At 27.5% G+C, this 23817-nt stretch overlaps 2 protein-coding genes across 3 annotated transcripts in view; both read left to right on the top strand.

Annotated features, from left to right (window-relative positions):
* Nucleotides 1-4153: 4153 nt before the first annotated feature.
* On the top strand, nt 4154-11033 carry LOC122537347 (odorant receptor 13a-like). 2 transcript variants are annotated; one of them, XM_043670436.1, is made up of 6 exons: nt 4154-4485; nt 5269-5605; nt 6127-6339; nt 6411-6524; nt 7985-8140; nt 10891-11033. In XM_043670436.1, the coding sequence occupies exons 1-6, from the start codon at nt 4232-4234 to the stop codon at nt 10939-10941; spliced, it is 1125 nt and encodes a 374-aa protein (XP_043526371.1). In that variant the 5' UTR covers nt 4154-4231; the 3' UTR covers nt 10942-11033. The 2 variants fall into 2 exon arrangements, with proteins under 2 accessions (XP_043526371.1, XP_043526370.1); XM_043670435.1 differs by lacking the exon at nt 6411-6524.
* Nucleotides 11034-16369: 5336 nt separating this feature from the next.
* Nucleotides 16370-23817, top strand: part of LOC122537346 (odorant receptor 13a-like) — a 9619-nt gene continuing 2171 nt past the window's right edge. Inside the window, exons 1-4 of the mRNA XM_043670434.1 lie at nt 16370-16642; nt 16928-17264; nt 19265-19477; nt 19880-19993. Of these exons, the coding sequence (XP_043526369.1) occupies nt 16386-16642; nt 16928-17264; nt 19265-19477; nt 19880-19993 (921 nt within the window). The 5' untranslated portion in view covers nt 16370-16385. The remainder of the gene's footprint in view (nt 16643-16927; nt 17265-19264; nt 19478-19879; nt 19994-23817) is intronic.

Genomic DNA, 23817 nt, shown 5'->3' with positions numbered 1-23817 from the left:
TTTAATTCTCATCCCTAGCACAAATGAGGTATATATATTTATATCTTGTCTGTGCCTGGATACAATTGACAACACTGTAACGGATACCATTTTCCTCAACCAATTTGTATCATTTTGTTTGACGTAGTTCTCCAATTCACTGTTATTTAAGCGTAGAGTGCGCTAGAAAAACCAGTGATATTTTTCCTGGTCGGTATTTCAGACCCTGAAACATGAAACCCTATTTAATGTCTGGTCTATATTATTCTTAATCAATGGTGAAGCTTATTCATACATGATACTCGTCTATGGCATTTATTTACTTACTTACTGCATTTATTTACTTACCGTCAGAAAATTAGAAAGTAGAAAAATATGCAAGAAAAATCTAGGGAGGGATAAAAAAAATTGAAATTTTCGATCACTGTTAATCTACCATTAGCTCGTATACAGCAGCGACCAATCGTGAACGTGATGAGCGTATAATGCGGGAAGGAGATCGTCGATTGGTCAGACCACGTCCAATGTGGCGGTGGAGAAGAAAAGTGCTGGTTCAAACGCGGGTGTTCGTGTCAGACCGAGGAGCAATACTAACGTTAAAATTTTTTTTTTGTTTCATTTCTTTCTACAGTAATTCCTACTTACGTGTCCATCGCTATCCCCACTAATTCTTGAAACTATCTCCACTCAATGCTATCTTACTATATGGCAGTGTGAAACGATTGCGGACGCTTAAGTGAGGTACTATATTTATTTCGTTGGCGCGAGATTTCGAGCTGAGACATCGTAATATCGTTCAAACGATAGCTAGTGATTGGGCCGGGTAATAATGCAGGCAACGTTCAAATAAAGTCGAAAGCATATTCAGCCAGACAAAACAGACAGAACAGAAAAAGCTAAAGAAAGACTGCGCAAATCTGTTACTTCTGCTGCCAGTATAAGAGGAAATACATCGACGTATTCTGCAAAGAGGGCACCAAGCGATTTTTAGAACTTAAAATATGTACATGTTAAAATGAACATTCTGGTAAGTACAAAAAGAGTTCTCATGGTCTGGGCCTCAGTTGTGGTTAGAGGGGATTAGGAAAGGGTAAGAAGAGATACTCTTCTTTTTTCCTGGTGTGCATATTACGTTCTCTCTCTCTCTCTCTTTCTCTCTCTCTCTCTCTCTCTCTCTCTCAGCATCAATTTTTATTTTTATTAGTACGTTTTATTTTATTTTATTTTTATTATCATTAGCATGAATTAGCGTATGTATGATGATTTTTTGACAATAAAGAAAAAGCATTCATTTGTTTAAGGATTCTACAACTTTCTCAATAAAGATACGATATTTTTGGGACCGCTAATTATTTGATTCTCAATTTTATTTTTTTCTATACCATTTCTAACTTATTTTGCATGGTTATTTTAATTCTATCTTGCATGTACATGAAAAATACGATTCAACAAGATTTGTTCTGTTACTAATATATAATAATAATTCTGTAGAATTCTGAAATAATATAGTAATATATTGGTCGAAATTTATGGTATGTATTATGTAATATATACTGGACACATTTTTAAAACTATCAAAATTTCTTAAAAATAAAAAATATATTTTATAGCACTTGCAAATATTTAATATAATTTCATTAATAGATGAAGAACAAATGATGTTCAAATGAAAAGTTTGAGCGATTATAAAAATAGGATCTTATTCAAATAAATATAAAAAGTCTTCACAAAATATTTATATACTTTTGAATAAGAGAAAAATTATTAAATTTTTTAATGCAGTATATTTTTTTGTAATATTCTATAGCATTATATTAATAGTGAATATTATTTTTAATAAAGCTTATTTAGACATATTTGGTGAACAAATAGAAATGTTACACGAAGCTCTGGAAAATATTTCTCTCAAAAATCATAAATCTTTGCGAAATGTTATAAAATCTTTAATTGATCTACATTATCAAATTATTCTTGGTTCGGAAAATATCGAAAATTTATTCTCATATATTGATGTAATTATTATGTAATACATCCATGTTGTACAGGATAGTTATGTAAGTTATAGTTGTATATTCTTAATGATAGTTGTAAGTAATATTTACAAATATTATTTTCACATCATTATTATTTTAATTCGAATTATTTTTATATTTCATACTTTTTTCTTTATGTTTAATTTTATGATTATAATTTTTATAATTTATAAATCATTACACTATTCTAGTCATTTAATTCACACGAGAATGTAGAAGAATTTATAAAAATTTTATTTTTTATATTGCTATTACATTGGAAGCATTTGTTTTTTCTATGTTTGGGAATATCTTAGTAATAAAGTTAGTATGTAATTAAAATTTATATTCACATGAGTTTTTACAGAATGTGTCTATTGAGGGAAAGTTTATTATGAAAAGTTTGAAGAAAAGTTTGCTATGATAACACTGAAGTGAATCGTCTAATTAATTTATCATTAATTAATTTTTCACCTATAAGAGTAATATAAGATAAGAACTACTTTTCCTAATGAAATGATTTTATTTTAATTACAATATCAGGACATGAAAAAGAAAAAAAGAAAAAGTCAATTTTTTTCTCTTTTAACACTTCCATTAGCTAAACTAATGTCTAATCTCAAATTATAGAATATTGTTCAGTTTTATACAGAGATAATCAAAAACAATTTCAATCATATGGAATGTTTTTTAGATATTAGATATTATGAATAAATTTATTGGTAATGAAACGAAATTATAAAAACAATGTATACAACAATAAACTGTTATATAAAAGTATTAAGTTAGTTTTGAACATTTTTTTATAGCAATATATACAATTTTAAATGAATGATCGTATCACGCGTGGCGAATTATTATCTCATTTATTTGCTTGATGAATTCAGATCTGTTTGAAAAGAAACATAATCTCTCTCATTATATCTGTATGACATAAAATATGTTATATTAGGCATTGAAATAACACAAAATTAAAAAGAAAATAATAAAGAATTTTCCATAAATGAACTGCGGGTTTACTTATAGAAATTTAAACAAAATTGTACAGAATGTAGATAATATAAAAAAATGTATAAAATATCTGAAATATAATACTTTCAATAAAATTTAATAGAATAATTTTATACTGACATTTTATTTTCTAAATTCTATTCTTAAAAATATCAAGTTGCATAAAATTTGACAATTTAAAAATGTGTTAGATGTCACATTTGTATAGATAACGATTATATAGATAACGATAACAAGAAAGAAAATATAAATGTAGATATATTGCTAACATTTATGGAATGTATGAAACACGTAGTTCGTGCATAAATTGTAACGAACAAAAACCAATTAATATTATATGTTTCCATATTACAAAGTTATAAATTCTTAATTTCATGAAAAAAGTTTATTCTTTCTCACTTTTAAATAGTAGAAATATCATTTCCTCGAGAAATTTAGTTGCGTGAATGTTAGTTTAATTATAAAACTTTGAAAAATCTAAAAATTCATTTATATTCAACATTTTAAAATTTACTAAAATTTTGTTAAATAATCTATTTTATTATTAAAGTATTATCTATTCACACTTATCCACAATTGTCTTGTCCACAATTTATGAGTATTAAGCGTTATCGATACTTTTTACCACTTCTTTAAATTAAATCTCATAAAATATATATGTTTATTTTAACTTCATTAGTTAGTTCATCTTCTAAAAGATCACTTTTTTTGAACGTTTTTCATACAATAAAATACATATAATATTTCACTCTTCAGTTTTGTTATTCGTTTTATGCCAGAACATTTTCGTTTTTCTGCAAATCATAGCAAATCTAATTTAATATGCACTTGCATAGTTCTATACTTTTCTATGGAAACCAATCGTTATAAGAAAGTTGAGATTATATTTTGAACAACATTCTTTTCTTCGTCCCTAGTTCTGTTTCTAGGAGCTCTATAATCATTGTAATATTATTTGCAATATTTATGTGATCCCTGAGAATTCGAAACAAACGGTTGTCACTCGTGGATAATTTCTACAATATGTGCTTGTGCACGATTTTTGCAGAACGTTCAGTTTATCATGAGACTGCCTCTAACAATAAGTAAGATTCTCAGCAATTTCACTGTTTCGTAAATTTGTTAATTATAATAATGCGTGTTTGTTACGTGTTTCTGTAGATAAAACGGGACGTCTAAAATAATACAAAAATAATAAAAGTGAAAAGAACATAATTAATTTGTATACGATGATATTAAATACAATTAGTCCGTCTGTTAAATTAGGTCTTCATTTTTGCGGTGTTTGGCCTGGAACATCATTTCATTACTTACATAAAATATGTTGGGTGATAGCGATAATTACGCTACAAACTTATCAATACAGATTCATTGTTATGCATTACAGTACTGATTCTCTTATGAATATAACAGATAATTTAAGTATCGCCGTGCCATTCAGTTTAGTGTTTGTCAAATTAGTTGTCACTTGGATAAATTACGGGTAAGTTATCCTAGTTTCAACGAATATAAATCTCTAAATGAAAATTATATACTTTTAACTATATAATTTTGTCGTATCGTGTTTTTTGTCCAACTTTTGCTTTAAATATTGGTTTATGTATCCATTTTTGAAGAAGTATCTGTTATTTTCAGTAGAATTAATGGACTTTTGAAATATTATAATATATACATAAATATCATTTTCCGAATAATGAAATGTAATGTAATGATGATAAAATTGTTAAACAATATTATACCGTAATATAATATAACGAGAATTATTTTCGTGAGAAAATTGTCACGATTAAATAAAATTGATTTGTTATTTATTTATTTGTTTATTTATAATTTTTTAGTATCTGGTATCTTTTAGAATTTTCAGCATATGATAAATGAATACTAAATTTCTTTATGTCATGTTTACAAACCATTAGTATTACATTATAGCTATATGTATTACATTAATATATTTTTATTTCTACGAAAGGTTTTAAGTAAACATGATCGAATATATCCTATATATATATATCTTTGTTATTTTTTTGAATTAATTGAATGAATTAACTATAGAATGTGGTTGTTTAATGCAATAGTCATTGAATATAACTTAAAATGAAAGCTGTATTGTTAAGTAATTTTATCTAGCAGATAGTCGTTTTGTATTGTTTTATGTTATTAATTTATCTATGAATATATTTATTTTATTTAACGCACAAAACGAAGATAGTTTTAAATAAAAATCTCTATAATAATTGTTAATTAACATTAATTTAATATTCCACAGTGTATTTTGTGACATTTTATCAACCATGGAACAGGATTGTCAAAAATATACTGAAATGGATATAAATAATTTGATATCGAAAACGGGGCAGGTCTCTTTTTATTTAACAAGCATGATTATGTCCTCGTATCTGGTGTCTGCGTTTTTTTATCTTACCGGTACTATTGCATTCCAAGGAAGTAACGATTCAGTGTCTCGAGAGCTTCTTTTTAAGATGGATTTACCTTTCGAGACCAATGAATCTCCGAATTACGAACTTGTAGTAACTACACAATTTCTGATTCATTTCTCAGCCGCTCTCACATTTGGATCGTTCACTGCTCTGCTTCTAATGGTGGTGAGTGTAAATTTCATTTTTCTCTCGGATAGCTATAAATACATTTTTCTTAGAATTTGTATTATTGCTTCAGAAACAATTTTCTTAAAAGCATAAATCGAGTTGAACTAATTTTAAGTTTTTTTTTTCATAATTCTATTGAAGATAATAGTTTCAACAGAATTATGAAACAAATTTTCAAATTTTCTAAATATCGAGTTTTGAATTAAAATTTTATTAATTGAAATTAAAAATTTTCTTTTGCATTGCATCTATTCTAGAGATTTTCGAAAATATGTATAAACTCGTTGTTCATAAAAAAATTGTTAATAAACTACCATTTCACGAAGTTTTGTTAGAAATTGATCGGTGTACGAATATTTTCTACACTCAATGTATATGAAATCAATATTTGATTGTTAAATACTGAATAACTTCTTTCTAAAATGATTTATCAATCCAAATCAGCTTTTTTTTGGATCAGATACATCTATTTGAATTAATACAGCAACATACTATTACATTGGAATTATCATTTTTAGGTACTTCATGTAGGGTGTCAAATCGATATTATGTGCCAGAATTTAACGGATGTTCTACCCAAAAATGAAAATAAGTTAAAACATTTTATTAGCAGATATCAAGAAATCATTATTTTTACAGAGAAAATTGAGAAACTTTTTACTTATATAGCTCTTAGTCAGCTTGTATCAAATACAATTAACACTTGCTGCGAAGGATTTCTCATTGTAATTGTAAGTAACGACTCGATTTGCGATATTTTACTTTCTCACTGTGTTACAGATAAAACAGGCTAATATTACAGGCTTTAAACGATGACAATGGACTTCCATTATTGATCAAGTCTGTTTTATTTTATGCAGTTATTTGTTTAGAACTGTTTGTATATTGTTTCGCTGGAGAATATCTTCGTATTAAGGTTGTTAAATGAAATATATTTTTTATTGCACTATGTCAAATGTACTCTACTGAAAAAGTATACGAAATATTTAATTAAGAAAAATTATTTACTCAATTGTTTCTTCTTATAAATCTTCTATAGCTTTTATTTTTGTTCAAGGTACTTTTAACGTTTAACTTTATCATTTGTTTTTTTATATTCTATTTAACTCTATGCAATAATATTTACTACATATTTTTAAGTACAGTACACTTAAATGTATTCGTTTTATCATCACTGAATGACGCATTTTCAAATAAATATTTTCTTAATTTTATAAATATATATGTATTTAAGAACTTATAATCAGTAGGGTATGAGAGACAAAAAATGTTTAAGGCACGTTAAATCGTTTATAAGTAGAAACGAAATGATGAAGAGAAAAATATCTCTCAAGGATAATTATAGCTTCTTATGATTGAAACAATAAATATAAGAAATAGAAAAATACGGATGTCGCAGATTCGATTTTTATTGTCTCGATTTTTTACATACAAGTGTCACCAATCCTATGTTATAATTGTTCGAAATATGTAATGTCATACATACGTAATTTCTGTAAATTTCTAAAATATATGAGATTAAATCAATTTACTTCTTTAGGTATTGGATTTAATTAACATGTTATAATACAATTCAATGTTCACTAAAAGAAGTTCAGTGTTATAACAGTAAGGAATGATAGTTTTATAATTTATAATTTAATCGTATACAAATGTCTCATTTATTTATAGCAGATTCTTGTAAAGAAAATAACACAATTCGATATAGTGTTTTATAGTTTTCCAAGAGAAATGAGGAACTAGTTTTGAATAGAATTAGATATTATATTATTAATTAAAGAAACAACGTAATTTAAAGTAATTTAAAGTAATACAATTTGCACATTGTCAATATGTATTTGTTCACGATGATAATCAAAACAAAATTCATAATAACAGCGCAGTGTTACATGAAGGCAACATAATTCCTTTTTATCGGTTATATTGTGAAGATCAATGAATAAGATTTTTATAACTGATTAAGGACTGTCTCTGCAATATTTTTATAATGATATTTCGAAAATCATATTGATTTCGATTGATTATTGATCAATTCAAATCATCGGCATACAGTAGCATTGTGTTGAAGCATAAAATGAATACATTGATTATTTTCTTCAAATATCTGCAATTTAAAAATTAAGATATGTTACATAAGTTGATATGATATTTTTTACGTATTTTAATGTATAGACGCATCATAGAAACAGAAGATATTTTATTTCATATATATATACGAATGTACATACTTTTTTCAACTTGAAATGATATAAGAAAGAAATGTAGACTTTTTTAATTTATTGCATATTCATAAATGTTTATTCATTAAAATGTTTCATTTTGTGTGTACATATAATCAAATTAGTTATTAATATCTTATATTTATTTCATTGTTAGAGCCAATTAATCGGTGATACAGCGTACGGTGTACTTTGGTACGATTTACGTCCGAATGAAAGCCAACTTCTAATACCTGTTATATTAAGGTCTCAAAAGGGTTTCACATTGACCTTTGGAAAATTTTCAAGCCTTTCGTTGGAAAGCTTCACAAGCGTAAGCTATTTATTTTCTATACTTAATGATTTTATCCATTTACTATATTATAATAATATACTTGCAAGGAAAGAGCTTCAAGTCAAAATTCAGGAAATTATGAAACTTTGGAAATGTGTAAAGCATACATATATATGTATATGTAACTTTGCAGTTTAAAACTTCAAGGAGGTCAAATTAACTTCAAATCCGTCAATTTTACCTCTCTAGAATAAATTTTACCAGTGAAAGAAAAATTGTACATATCTGTACATATATGCTATTTCCATAGTAAAATATTGATTAACCGATTATGTGACACATTGATTGTCCAAAGTTTAATTATCTGAATGCAAGTTGAATGAAAAAGGGTGTCACATTGATCTTTGAAACATTTTTTTAGATGAATCACCTAATTACATAAATTGTAACATCGAAATTACATATCCAACAATGTTTACATTTTAGGATGTGTATCCTTCCTGCTTCGAATAACTTATTTTACTTACGTGACTCGTCTGAATTTAATGTGTATTTATATACATTTATATTATATAGTATTAAAAGAGAAAGAGCGACTCTGTAAATATTATTGTATAATATATTATTATATAAAAGATAAATGAAATATTATTGAAAGTTTTAAAAAGAATGAAAATACATCAAATTCAGCCAAAGTCTAAATTAGCGATATTAAAAATAGTAAATCAAAATTATTAAAATCTCAAAAGAATTTATGAAGGGAATTTGTATCCGTATAAAAATTTGGAAATAACAAATGATGATAAATTAAATCGGGTTACATATAAATGGATCTTATAAAAACGAAACACTGATATATCATTATCAGATTCATTTAAATTAAAGCTCTTAAATTAAACACAAAGTTAGCTGGTAACAGAAGTTTTAAAGTATCTGACAATTATTAGACATGTATTCTTTTATGTTATAAACGTCTGTACTTAGAAACTATTTAATTTCTAATTGACTTCTGAAATACTTACAAATTTGGTTCTTTCGGACCGATTATTAAAAAAACCGTATATCTAAACAAATTTGTTTTTTAATTAATTTGGATCGATGTTCTTCTGTATCTTCAAAATTCCATATTTTTCTGCATTTCTAGGTTGATGATCTTCTCTCAGTAATATGCAAAAAGTACTTGCAAGGGCAAAAGTTAAAGGAATTTTTAATAATTTTTAATAATATAGAGTAAGAATATTACATAAGATATGCAAGGAATAGTACTATTTATTATATTATACATTACAGGATAATTGTAGCATACATTACAGGATAATAGACATATCAATGTTGGTATCTTCAAAATGAAGATTCTAATTTTATTAATTACATTTGTTCAGTGTTGTATTATATTATAGGAAGATAGGCAAAGCCAAGGTTTTTGTTAATTATTTTTGAAAATTTTGCAATTTTTTAAGATAAGTACTTACATCATATAATTATATTTTCATGATTGTGATTATACTTTGTATTCATTTTGGCTATCACAAGAATTAAAAATTCATACCTTTTCGTCATTTTTATTTTTATGTTAAGAATTATTTAAAGCATTTCTCTGCTAAAGTAAATAATTTTCGTCGTGGAAATGGAAAACGTGCGGTAATTACATTGTATAAAGAATATTTAGAGTATTCATTTATATTAGACAGATAGTGTAAACATGGCCACTTAATCTAACATAGATAAGCTCAAATAGACTCAAGTGACAATATATACAAACATGCAATTTTGGTTCCTGTAATGATAAAGTAATATAAAATAAAAATTTCATTCATTTTTAAACCGATCATTAAAAAAATTTTTCAGATTTGTACTCTTCCTACTCAGTTATATAAGTTCCTTTTCCAGAAAATATTGTCATCATACTGAAGGACTGAGAAAATGAAACCAGCGATGAAGAATATAGTGTTTATTGCAAGAAGGCGAAAAATTGAAGTAATAAACAGTAAATCTGAAAGTGTAGTAATAATACCGCACAAGACTCTGATAGTTCAGATGATAGTTCAGATTGGATTTGTGTATAAAATCATTTTATATTAGCTGTAAAAAGCTTATCAAATATGCACAAAATCATTTTGAGTTGCTACTTCACTCCAGCGAAAAAATCATCGAGTGCAAAAGGATATATTATGTAATTTTATTTTGAGAACAAAACAATGGTATTGTTTTACGTTTATAGCATAGCTATTCATATAATATATACATACATATATATCAAATAAACACCAAATGATTTTTATTAATTTCAAGTAGATAGAATATCGTGAAGTTAATATAATATAATATTTCAATATTATTTTGTTTATTTACAGATATATCTGTTTTCTTATATATATAGTAAAATTTTGTTTATTAAAACATGTCAGAAAACAAGACTATTCGAATAATCGATATCGAATTCAGATAATAGAGATTCACTTGCTTTTCCTATACTCTTATTTATTTGAATAATAAGAAATAGATATAGATAAAAGAGGACAGAAATTAAGCAATTATGAATTTGAAACTCAGTATGTATTAACTAGTTTGTATAAACGAGGTTTTTAAACATTTCTTTTATACGATGTGGTTTGATATTTAATATTAATTAAAATTCCTTTATTCTTTGCCTTTTTGCAAAAAATAAAAATTGTATTATTTAAATGGACGGTTATTTAAATCGACGAAAGATTATTCTTTTTACTTTATTGGAAATATTATTTAATAGACAAATATTTTTGACACTGTTTTATTTTTTACATTTATAGATTATGAAGATTTCAGCATCATATATGTCAGTACTTCTCGCAGTATATTGAAAGATATAATTATAGCCTAGTAAATTATTACGTCTACTTCGATGTGGAGTTATGATAATATACAATTATTAAGTATACAATTGATTTAACTTGAGTTATTGTTTCCTGGATTACTATGATTATTGTGATATATAAAAAAATGAAATGTACAAATATCTTTAACAATAAAAAGTAGATTACCTGTTTATATTAACAATTTTATTATTTGCAATTATTATTTGTGTTATGGTATACACAATATAAAATATAATACACATAATCAACTTAAAAGTAATTATATATTCAAATTTAAAACGTTACTTGTATATATATATTTATTTTTAATTTTTATAAGTATTAACGCCCTTTGATTTCAGGGAACTATATTATCATACATCATAATGCTTTTTAAAGTATTTAATATGAAGCTTTATCATCCATGACTCCTACTGCCACGAAGTTGAGATACCAACATATTGCAGTTATGTAAACATAACCATAGCTACTTAAATGTGGATTTGGTGAAACATTCATCCAACACGAGTGGAATACTGTTCATACGCTAACGTTTGCGGAGGATACAGTAGCATTTGACTATTAAGCCACAAATCCAACACCAACGGTTAGGATCAGGAGAAATTTATCTCTGAGGATTTCCGGTCTCTGTGATATCCGTTCAAGTCATTAATAGAGTTGTTGTGGAACAATTAAAATAGATTTTTAATTAGTGTTCTTGCAATAGGACTCTATCTACTACAATACACTGATGAAATACATGGAAACATCACTCAAGGGACTTATATAAGTAGGATTCAGTCATGATCACAGCTTGTGTTTTAGCGGTTTTCTTTACTTTTTGTTGAAAAGTCTGCTCGACAGGGCTATATCATCACGGAATCAAGTCGAAAATTCATTCTAGTTACCGAACTGTCCTTGGTTTCAATTTGACAACTCAAACAGTCTCTTTCCCAGTGAGTCTTGAGAATATCGAGAAGGTACAGTTTTTGAGATTAGACATTTCTTAAAATGATCAGAAATCAGTTATTTTCATGTTTGTTTGGGAAGTTCGTGGAGTTGACGCGCCCGAATAACTACTTGTAATTGTAATACTAGTCCTTTCTGTGATATATTAATAAGTAGGATGAGTTGCCCTAATATGGAATTTATCATATTAGGTAATTTTTTTTACCAATTTGCACGACCGATTTGTCTTTCGATGTCACGAAATGAATCTGGAATAGCAAAAAAATTTGATTCCACGACTAGTGGACTGTATTTTGCCGTAACCGAAATTTTGGTCACCGAAACATAGATTAATTGATTCTACTAAAGAGAAAACTAAGAATGAGTTTGTTTTTTACATAAGTTTTCTCTTGTATAGTTTTCTTTCAGAGTAAGCCTTTTTTTGCCTTCTATTTTATAGGAGTTGATACATAATATAGATGGATGCATAATATCAATGGGAAATTAACGTGATTCATAATTATTTTCGTTTTAAAAAAACAAAATTTATTATTTTTCATATAAATTTAAACGAAAAGATAGTTGTCATTCAAAATTAATTAGTATTTTTAAACTCATATATTTTATTTTATAATCAATTATTATTGATCAAACTACATGTTGAACAAGTGAATATTTTTTAAAAAGATCTTCCCTCTTTTGCAAAAAGAAAACTTCTCTCTATTCATAACTATGCGCAATCATTTCAGATATCAGTTAATCTTTTCAACATTTTGAAAGAATATAAGAATATAATCAGACAATATCAAAGACATTGAACGTACAATATGAAGACATTAAAGAAAAATGTTATTCTTCTTATACTTTTTCAATGAATAGTGAAAAACTTTTATATGAATTATTTTGCTTCCCTTAAAATCATACAACTTTTGTATTAAACAATTTTTCGCATAATTTAAAAGTTATTTCACATTGCAAGTTATATGAATCACTCTGTATATCTTATTTTCAAGAATGTAGACTTCTCTTTTGTATATTTTTTTCTCAACAACAAGAATAAGCTACTAGAGCAAAAACTTTCATATAATTTAACCCATATTATTGATCTCGTCTCCTTGTTATCTGCTTGACTTTATTGATTATATTTATACCTTGAGTTTGATAAAAACTTTCATAGCTAATGACAAACTCCTGTTCATTATTTTTCGTATAGTTTATAATTTTTCTGGAGCTTTTATGTTATATTGCTTGCTATTGTAATATATCTTCTTTCTTCGTTCACTGTTTTACTTTCAACCTGATCTTCTGCTTGGTGTGTCTATACTTCTTCATACTTGCTCATAACTCTTACTGATTAGTCAGTTAATGTTTATCTTCTCTTTATTGAGCATCGGTATTATAATACCTCTATCTTCTTTGCCAATAATATCAAAAGTGTCCTTATCTCTTCTGTAATTGTAGTTTTAAGAAACGCATATTGCATAAGTTTATAAGTTTTTGCTTATTATTCATTCATGCCCTATCATGCCCTATGACTACATTTCGTTTTCAGCAAGAAACTTCGTTAATGATTTCTATCTCTTGAAAACTATGACGTGACTACCAAATTTTAGATAATTAACATATCGTTTATGTCCTCTTCAAGCGTCATATGTTTTAGAGCTTGCATGGTATTTGCAAACTTTGCGGAAAAGCAGACTTCATTAGTATATATTTCGATATTTCGATTTGTCTTTTCAACATTATTGAAGTTCAGATAGTTTCAAGGATCGAAAAGTCGATCTGTGGTCGAAGCATCCTTCATCAGATCGCGAGACGGTTCTAACAATTGTAATCAAAATACGCAAAACCGTCTAAAACGTTAGACTTCTTATTAGCGTCTAAACGTTAGAATTCTTATGAAGAACTGTTTTGGTAAATTTAGACTGTTATGACTAAAAATAGCAATTCGCCCTTTTTCATGTGGGTAAGAAGTTTTAATGGTAGCCATACTCGATCACGGTTAAAATCTTTTGTTGTCTTCTCCGGTCGACGATCGCGGGCCTATTTTGTTTAACGTATCCAAAGGTGGCTGACCTCGAATCGCCATATAACGTAAATATTTGAAAATTAATGTTATCTAGATCCGAGCAATCGAACAATCAATTTGGTTGGTGGTGATTTAGTCAAAATCTATAAAACAGGCCTGCCGTCAGCTGGAAGATATACTTCAAAACTACGTTAGATTAAGACATACATTACTTACGCAAAGACATGATATTACGTTAAACGTTAGAGGCAGATATAAGATATACGTTGATGCGCGAAGATGTGCGTTATATACTCAGAGATACAGTACCACTTTAAAATTGAACGTTAATTACGAGAAACGTCTCATTTAACATGTCTACACAAAATCAAGTTTGAATGCAGACTCGATTGAGTCAGTCCCAATCGTAAGCGGACGCTCAACAAGCATTCTTTTGTAGTATCTATTGAATTCTTAGGTGTCTTAAGCTCTTAGAAATGCATTGAAAGACGTATTTTCTTTATGTGATCTTAATCTTTTGATCTTATGACTTGTTACTCCACTTTATTTTCGTATATTTCAAATACTCAAAATATGTCTCATTTTTTTTCAACATGTACATTTCTATTCTGGAATTTGTAGTGATGCCCCGATTTATGGCACGGCTGCAGTCTTACGCTACATTTGAAGAAAAAACCTAGCAAGGGGATTGAAGCCTTGATAACTCATTGAAACTGGATTTTAACGCGTTTGAACAACATATAGCACTTTTGACGCGCAGAGTTGACAAGAAATGTCAATGATTTGCTCCCATTTTGAGATCAAAGAATCTCTGAAACTGATGAAAAGACTCTGACTAAACTTTGGTGCTTCCTCATGCATCACCTTGATATGCATTACGCTGCCCATTATGGAAGCCCTTTCCTCACTGCTCTCGGTTTCGTTGTTTTTTTCTTATAGCGACACCGGAGACCATACCCGGAGTCGTTCCTCTGTGGGTCCTCTGGCTCAGGCCACGGGCACTTGCCCGTGTCTCCGACTTATAAATCAAAGTATTTCAGCCGTATTCTCCACGAAGACGCCATCTCCATCGATTGTCAGTCATGTTTGAGGCGGCCGCTATGATTGCGAGAATCCATGGAATCAAACGGCCTTAGTCTTGTGCACAGCCATCTCGAGTCCCAAGCTTTGAATCTTAAGTGTAATTGCCGCCACTCCTACCTTAGCAAGTCTTAGCGTGTGGGTCCAATCCATTTCATTGGCAATCGGCATAACAGGTGATGTAAACTCCTTCGGGAAGCGCAACTTTCAGAACTGCGTTTTACCCCAGGTTCGAGAGCAAGAGGCCGAGCACCAACCCTTGGGAAAGCACCGACCTCTGGGAACATGGTGCGTATGCTTTAATTAGCTACATTTATTCTCATATAACCATCATCTTTTGATTCAACAGCTATGAATATCTTGTTTCTGTGTTGTGACCGTTTACATGATGAAACTTAGTTAAAATAACATATACATCACTGCACTTGCACTTTTGTGATTGCTTTCAACAATTCTATCTTCATCGCATCTTCTTTGAATATTAAACAAGATGTTTCTTTGAATATTGGTTTTAACATTCATGTATTTTTGTCATATATTTTTGCATGTAGCATTTGTAACATATGCCCTTGAACATATTTCCATTTTGGCCTACTAGATTTCATATAGTGCATAGTATAGAACATTGAATTCTTTTTATTAAAAAAATCTTTTTATTGAATTTTTTAAAATAAAATATAAGGCAGAAAGTTTTTTGAATGAAGATAGAACTCCATATTGATATCCATATTGTATTTACACGTTTTTAGTTCTTTCTCCTTTATTATTATTATTTTTGATGTTATTATTGTTGTTGTTATCATTATTATTATTATTATTATTATTATTATTCGCTTATTATATGTATATATTCAAAAATATAATTTATATACTAAATTATATTACGTATGAAAGAGAATACAATGAATTTATTTCAATTTAACAGTACACGACGTTTAGAAAACTTCATATGAAACTTCTTATTCTACAACATTTTCTACTTTCTCCAGAAACTATTAAATTTTCTTCTAGTCATGACTGAAGTAATTTAATATGCATCCACATGTACAATTGCATATTCCTGTATTTTTTATGAAAATTATCCTCCATTTCAACAAAATTGTAATCATAGCATTTTCTATGATTGTTCCTATTCCCAGCGAAACTGTAATCATTTTAATATTATTTGCGTTATATACGACTATGGGTAGCGAATGTTATTAATAGTGAATGAGTTCAAAAAGTTTGAACCGGCACTATAATTTTGTTGCATAGTGTTCAGCGCAGCGCGGCGGAAGGACGTCTGCAAGCACGTTCATATTTTATAAATCTATTAACAGTGATGGTAAAAAAATAAATTTTATCAGTTGAAATTCAGAGTTTGAAACAAAAGGGAATCATCAATTGATATGAAATGGCAGCAGTTAATACGATCAGTCCCTCTGTAAAGTTTGGTCTTCATTGTGCCGGACTTTTGCCAGGAGTACGGCTTTCAGTTTTATATAAACTTTACTGGGTGATACTTTTTAGTATATTTCATACTCAACAGTACAATTATTTAATCCAGAATTATGAATTTCATACTTTTATAGAAATAATAGATAATGTAGGCATTTGTCTGCCGTTCAGTTTAACATATATCAAAGTGTTTATCGTTTGGACACATCAAAAGTAAGTTTTTCTTATTGTGATTGATTCGGATACATTTATATGTAATATAGATATATTTCTTTACGAAATTTCTTTTCCATTCTCTTTGGACATAACAATACAATAAAATTACTAATTTAGAATAAAGGACTTATAAAATAATTATTTTTTATATATTATGCAGAAAAAAATACTTTGCATTTTGTACTACTTATATAATAAAATACTTGAATAATGAATTTATTAATGATCAATTGCAAATATTACTCTGCACATGGATATAATATTTTAAATATTATTTTGCAGCCTCCTTCGCAATATTTTATCAACTATGGAAAAAGACTGCCAAAGATATGCTGTTATAGATACAAATAATGTAATATCGAAAACTGCACATTGGTCTTACCGTTCAACAACCGCTATAATAAGTATCAGCGTAATAGCTCCAGTCTTTTATGCAATTGGCATTTTTGGTTCTCCAGAAGTTAGTGCAACTTCACATCGAAAACTTTTATTCAAAATGGATTTCCCTTTTGATACTGACACGTCACCAGTTTTCGAGCTTGTAATATTTGGACAGTATTTGTACCATGTATCATCAGCTTTTGTGTATAGTGTATTATCTGGTTCCCTTTTGATGGTAGTAAGTATTAACAATAAACTACTTCTTTTGATTTGAATGCGTCTTTACTTTAAAAATAATTCTTCTTCAAAAAATAAATTTCATTTTACTCATTTTGTCATTTAAGAAAAATATTTTTTTGAATACAATTTAATTAATTGAATAAGAAGAATCTTTATTTTCTAATAAAGGATAATATATCGTAGATAATATATAGTTTATATATCGACTTTATTTGAACCAAATTTTAATCAATATTCAATTAAATCAATTCTTGAATCTCCACTTATTTGAATCTGGATTCATGATCGGAAAATCATTAAGAGAGAGGAAAATTCTTATTGTACGAAATTATATAATTTGGATTATTATAGATTATAAAGTTATATATAATTATTACTTATAGTAATGGGATTATTATAGATTTGTTCTCTGATAAGTTCATATAAGTAAAGTTCTATTGTATTAATTGGACATTTTTTATGTGAAATTTTATTCACCTGTCAATATAGTTTTATAAATTAAATTGGTATTTCTGTTATGTGAATTAACTATGGAAGATTTTTAAATGCCTTTGTAAAAAATTAATGTATTATGAATTATTTTGAATTATTTGAATATTTTAAAACTTTTGTAATAATATCCTTACATTTAAAAGTTTCGTTTCGTTACAATATTATATATCTCATAGAAATAATTTTTAACTTTTATTATAATTACACATTCTGTCTCTTTCTCTCTTTCCCTATTGTAAAATCAGGCTTACGCACAAATTAATATAATAACCAATCAAAACTTATCTTTCCAACAATGTCATTCCTATTTCTTAAGACGTTTTGTTATACGACGTTGCTTATTAATTAAATTCTTTGCATAGTCTTTATATAACAAATCACATTACATTAACAATTACATTTTTAAAATTTTTTAGTATCAATAATTTTTTTACCTAAGATTACAGTCACGACAGCGATTATTATCACGATAAATATTGATTTGTAAGTCACATAAGTAAGTTTTATTTTGTGTAATTTTATTTTAAGCAATGAAAATTTACAATGAAGGTTCAGTAGAAGATAAACTAAATTACAAATTGAGAAACAAAAGTTCTATTACTTTTTTCTGTTTTGAAAGTTATTAGTACAAGCTATTCATTATTTTATAAAAACATAAATTTTAAATCAACTGTCATGTGATTAAATTTCTAGGAATATATAATAGAACATGCAACAATGTTCGTTTCGAAAGCATGACGATTGTAACATTTGCTATCTATCGTCGATAGTGAATGGATATCGAATTTAATAATGACTGCAATTCGTGCATATACGCAACATAGTTGAACAGTTGAGTTGCGACTTGTGGTTCCTTGGAGATTTTTTTGATAGAATGCGATATAATAAAAACATTTGACCATGAAAATTATTCTGAACTGTGAAAAATATTCAGGATCAATTTTGTGGCTTACATTTTAAACAAATCTTCACTAAATCGAAGATGTACAATCACTTCTCAAAGTTATGTACAAATACGAATGTCATTTGGAATCCTACACTTGAAAAATCGTACCTCAAAAAAAAAAAAAAAAAAGAAATTACATGGGATTTTATATTTTATTTAAATTGACCTGTATTTATCAAATATTGTATATAATCTATTTGAAATTCTATTAACATTGTAATGAATAATTTAATAGTATTCCATTATCTAATTTTAATTATCGATTATGCAAAATTAAAATATTGCCATAAACTAAACATTGTCGTTTAGACTTCAGGAATATTGTTAGGTAACAAAAATTCTTTTTTTCATATCATCGAAATACTCTTTTTAACTTTATAAATATAAAGTTCTTCCTAAAATATTGGTACATTTTACAAATTTATATATTTTACAACGAATAGTATATTATTATTGTCCTATTTTATTTTATCATTGTATTTATTTATTATCCAATAAATAATATATTTTTATTGTTTCATTTTATCTAACTATTTCATAATATTGTTCATTGTGTTTAGGTGCTTCATGTAGGTTGTCAAATAGATATTATATGTCAAACGTTAATGGAAACTCCATATGAAAGTGAAAAGCAATTGAAGTTTTTCATTAGCAGGCATCAAGAGATTATTATATTTGCACAAAAAATTGAGAAGCTCTTTACTTATGTAGCGCTTTCTCAACTTGTGACGAATACTTTAATTACTTGCTGTTTAGGCTATCTTATGGTAATTGTAAGTACTAATAATAATAATACTAATACTAGTAATAATTAACATGAGAATCTTGTTTATCATATTGCAAGTGGTAAATAATGCTAAATATCTAATGTGCTCTTAAACTAATGGTACAATTTGGAAAAGAGTGAAGCTACATGAAAAAGTAAGTTAAAAATATAGAATGACATTTCTTAGTTCATTGTTGAACTCTAAGCAGCAATATGAAACCATATATGCAACCATAGTGAAATGAAATCATACATAAGTATGTATATACTTTATATACTTTCAATCTATTAAACAATGAGATTAATTAATTTAAGAAAGTCATTCTAATATATATTTAACTGATTTTTTCATGAAAAATCCTCTTTGAAATTCGGAAACTTTATGTAAAAGGAGTTTAATCTGTTACAGTCATTACGTATTAATAGTGGATTTGCTCTGTTCGTAAAGTATGTTATAGTTTATGTGGCTTGTGCTCTGGATGCTTTTCTATATTGTTTTGCTGGAGAATATCTCAGCACTAAGGTTAGTAAATATTAAAATATCAAGTCAATCTGGTTATATAATTACCACGCATGGCACAACAAGTAATGATTCATATATAATTTGTATTATAAATTATCTCTCCAAATTTTTTGAACACAATTTGTATTTTTGACGAATTTTTAATATGAAGAATTCAATTTATCTAGAATTAATGTTTCGCAATAAAACTGTTATTGTATATTTTCGACTTTTTCCCATATTGACCATCTTTTATGCTATATTACGTTATATTATATTTATGTTATATGGGCAACATGGATTAGATACTACTGCATTCTACTACCTGGGCATTTACATGTTATTTCGCTAAAAATATCCCGATAGCAAAATTGTTTTGTATTGAAATGCAAAAGCGATTAGCTTTTAGTTATACATTGTGATCATAAATAATGTAAAAATAATGATTCATATGTATTAGATAACATTTTGCAAACAGGATGGTATAATCGTTTTGATAAATAATTATTCATTAAATATTATTTAGGAATGCATTTTCTAATTTCATAAAATAATTTACAGAATGTTTGGTAAGAAAATTCAATAAATATTTTTACAAATAGTAAAAGTATTTGCAATTACTATAAAAATAAAAAAATGAAGAAAATTTATTAATTAGATTAAATTTAAATTTAATTTTGAATCAAGTTTACTAATTAAATTATTAAATCGGAAAAAAACCTATAACACTCGGACTTGTGAACGATCTTGTACTTTCATACTTATATAATAAACTACTGAAAAATAAATCGAATATGTATAATATATAAATTATAATTAATAATATATAATAATATAAAATTATAATTCATTAACTATAAATTAATATACAATTAAAATACAAGATGAAGATGTAGAAAAGCTATTTCTTCTTCGACCTCAATGTGCTATGTTGTAGATATCGACATTTAGAACAATTTTTTTTTTTGTATATAATCGGTTGTCGGTTTTCGAGATTAAAATTGGTGAGGAAGTAGTTTTTCTACTTCACTTAAATGGAGATTTGAGTTATAATATTGAATAGTTCTTCACCATTTTATTTTCGTTTTTAAAATAACTTTATCCTTCTAAAAATATCCTTAAAATTAATTTATTAGAGTTCATATACGTTTTGTAAATTCATGTAGTGAATATCTTCATTTCCTCTATTATACCAGGTATCGTAATTATTCGTTGTTTAAAAGAGCTTGCGAAAGATCAGAATCATTTTGAAAATGGAAGCAAAACAATGAAATATATTTTTATATCCGTTTGTATGTTCATATTTAGTAATCATGATAAACGTCGTAGTTTATTATTTATTATATAGTTGTCTATGATATATGCATATGAGAATATTGAATTAGACAATATTAAATTAAATATTAAGTACATTTTCGAGATATTTCTTGTCATTTTAAAAAATTCTGTATTTTTATTTCTTATCAAAAAATACATTTCACAAACATACATTTCTGTACAATAATATTAGCATCAGTTCATTTGCATATTTGATTATTGACTTTCAATAAGTAATTGAATACGATTTGCACATGATAATCAAGCAACTGGCGATTGTTAATTGACATGTTAATATTATGTTAATATCGTTATGAAAGTACCTATAATTGAAAATGAATAATTTAATAATTCAAATGAACAGTAATTAAACAAATTTGTATTTGTATTGTTACAGTCATACTATAATATTCTATACTATAATACTATAATATTCTAAGTTCATTGAAATAAAGCTTCCTTTTTCACATATTAATAGAAGTTTTACTCAATAGATTTAGTATTGCTCGGGCGATTTTCCACAATTCTATATATCAGATATATTAGAGTTATGCGTACAAGAGACGTTAGGCTTTTTGTTCGCATAAAATAATTTACTATTCTATTTTTAGATAAAGACAAGAAGAACTCAATCACGGCTGTTGTCATGATGCGATAGTTTATTGCTGTCTTTCCCAGCCACATGCCTGTTTGTTTGGTGTCCTCTAAAGGCGGTATCGATCACTGTATCGATGCTTATTTCACCGTTTTTAAAGGAACTGCTTTAGAGCAAGGACTTATCAAACGGCTCAGTGTTTAAAGTGATTGACCCGCACTCGTCATCATCTTTTCGATAAAACAGGCCCGCCGTTAGTGGGAGTGACAGTGATACATTAAATTCAATATTACCAATATAGTATAGAACCACTGAGTGCGTATCACGTCACACAATTCGGGCTATAGTTAATCCCACCGCTGTGGCTAATCTTTACCATGCTGTGAGCTATAATCAATAACACATTAATATCACTCATCTATTATACAGTCCACTTCTCGCAATCTCCGATCATCTATCAGAATCGTATTTTTCTTCTCCTCACAATACATCATCACACGGTCGCTATCCCACTCAAATACAAGCGTGCGAATCGCGATCATACTGCTTGACGCAACAAGTATAATATTTATTGAATTCGAAGTCAATTTTGTAGATTCAGTTTTTTTAATCTTCATCGATTCCGAAGGGTGAAGTCATTTGTTGAATCCAACAAATAGTTTTTTCAATACCGTAGAAAGATATGTTTAATCGACTTCATTGACATATGTGGCCAAAGACAGCGCTTAGCTTTTAGTTTTTTAAGCTCAGATTCAATTCAGGATTGATAGATTCGAAATTAGAGTTCTTGAAAAACTCCCGGAACAGTATGTCGCCAATCGAATTGTTGTCCCAGACAATTTTAGAATTTATCTAGGAATATTAACTTGGAAGTTGTGTGTCTGTTTTTCTAATTGGTGTGAGCGTGTTTTAAAGAATGCTCGCTTTTTCCAGTAATAAATTATTCTTCGATTTCTAGTCTTGAGTCAATATGGATAAGTGTACACGCGATGACCGGCTGTCTTGAAATCTTCGCCTGCGTGTATGTAAATTGTTTCAGGGTGGTAGTCGGCTTTCTTAGCTGCCTTCGTAATTTCGATTCTACCCTGGTGACGTCTATCACATATGTGACGGTATACAATGAACTCCCATATAACGCAAGGGATACGCTCCGTGTTATACAAGACATGCATTGTCAGACGAATTTGTGAAAACAAAATACGAACTATAATGTTTAACCCACCTTTATCATCTTTAGAATTGCTCGTATAAAAGACGTGTTAATGCTTAAGATGAAAAAGTGTTTCTAAAGAATTCGAGAAATATTGCAAAATGTTAAAATCGCAATAAATGTGTTATATCGTTTATCGCGTTGCATAAGTACTATAACCGCAATATTTTTTAATGTTACGAATTTGCGTTATAGAGGAACATGTTATACAGGAGTTTACTGGTAATCAATTGACAATGATTCGCTTATTGATAACTAGAGCTATGCTAAAACCAACAATGATTTATTTATTTAACCAAGTCCAAAATTCAAATAAAAGATCTCTCCACTTCATATTGAATATATATATATATGTTGGACTGGACTCAATCTCAGATGGAGTGAAATTTTTATTATATGCGAAATTTGTAGTCTTGCGGTTAGTTTTGTGATCAGTCTTGCAACGTATTTCGAAACTAATTGTTATATTCGAAAATGCAGTCTTAGAATACGAATAAATATATATTGGTGACATTCTCATCCGTCTTCACATTATATCACTATTCAATAAATCCATCCATAATTTTTCATCTTCTATAATTAATACTATTAATAAAACAAATAATAAAAAAGTAATATTATTGATAAAAAAATAAAGAATAAATTAGAAAAAAATAATGAAAAAGGAATATCATTACAAACTTAACTATACAAATTAAATCATAATTGTTACGATTGTTAGAA

Source organism: Frieseomelitta varia, unplaced genomic scaffold (assembly GCF_011392965.1).
Source record: "Frieseomelitta varia isolate USP_RPSP 00005682 unplaced genomic scaffold, Fvar_1.2 scaffold_905, whole genome shotgun sequence".
Classification (NCBI taxonomy): domain Eukaryota; kingdom Metazoa; phylum Arthropoda; class Insecta; order Hymenoptera; family Apidae; genus Frieseomelitta; species Frieseomelitta varia.
This window is presented reverse-complemented; position numbering and strand designations above follow the sequence as displayed.

Coding starts and splice junctions, on each gene's coding strand:
- LOC122537347 (XM_043670436.1), top strand. CDS start 4,232: ATGATATTAAATACAATTAGTCCGTCTGTTAAATTAGGTCTTCATTTT. Junction 4,486..5,268: donor GTCACTTGGATAAATTACGG/GTAAGTTATCCT, acceptor AATATTCCACAG/TGTATTTTGTGACATTTTAT. Junction 5,606..6,126: donor CTGCTCTGCTTCTAATGGTG/GTGAGTGTAAAT, acceptor TATCATTTTTAG/GTACTTCATGTAGGGTGTCA.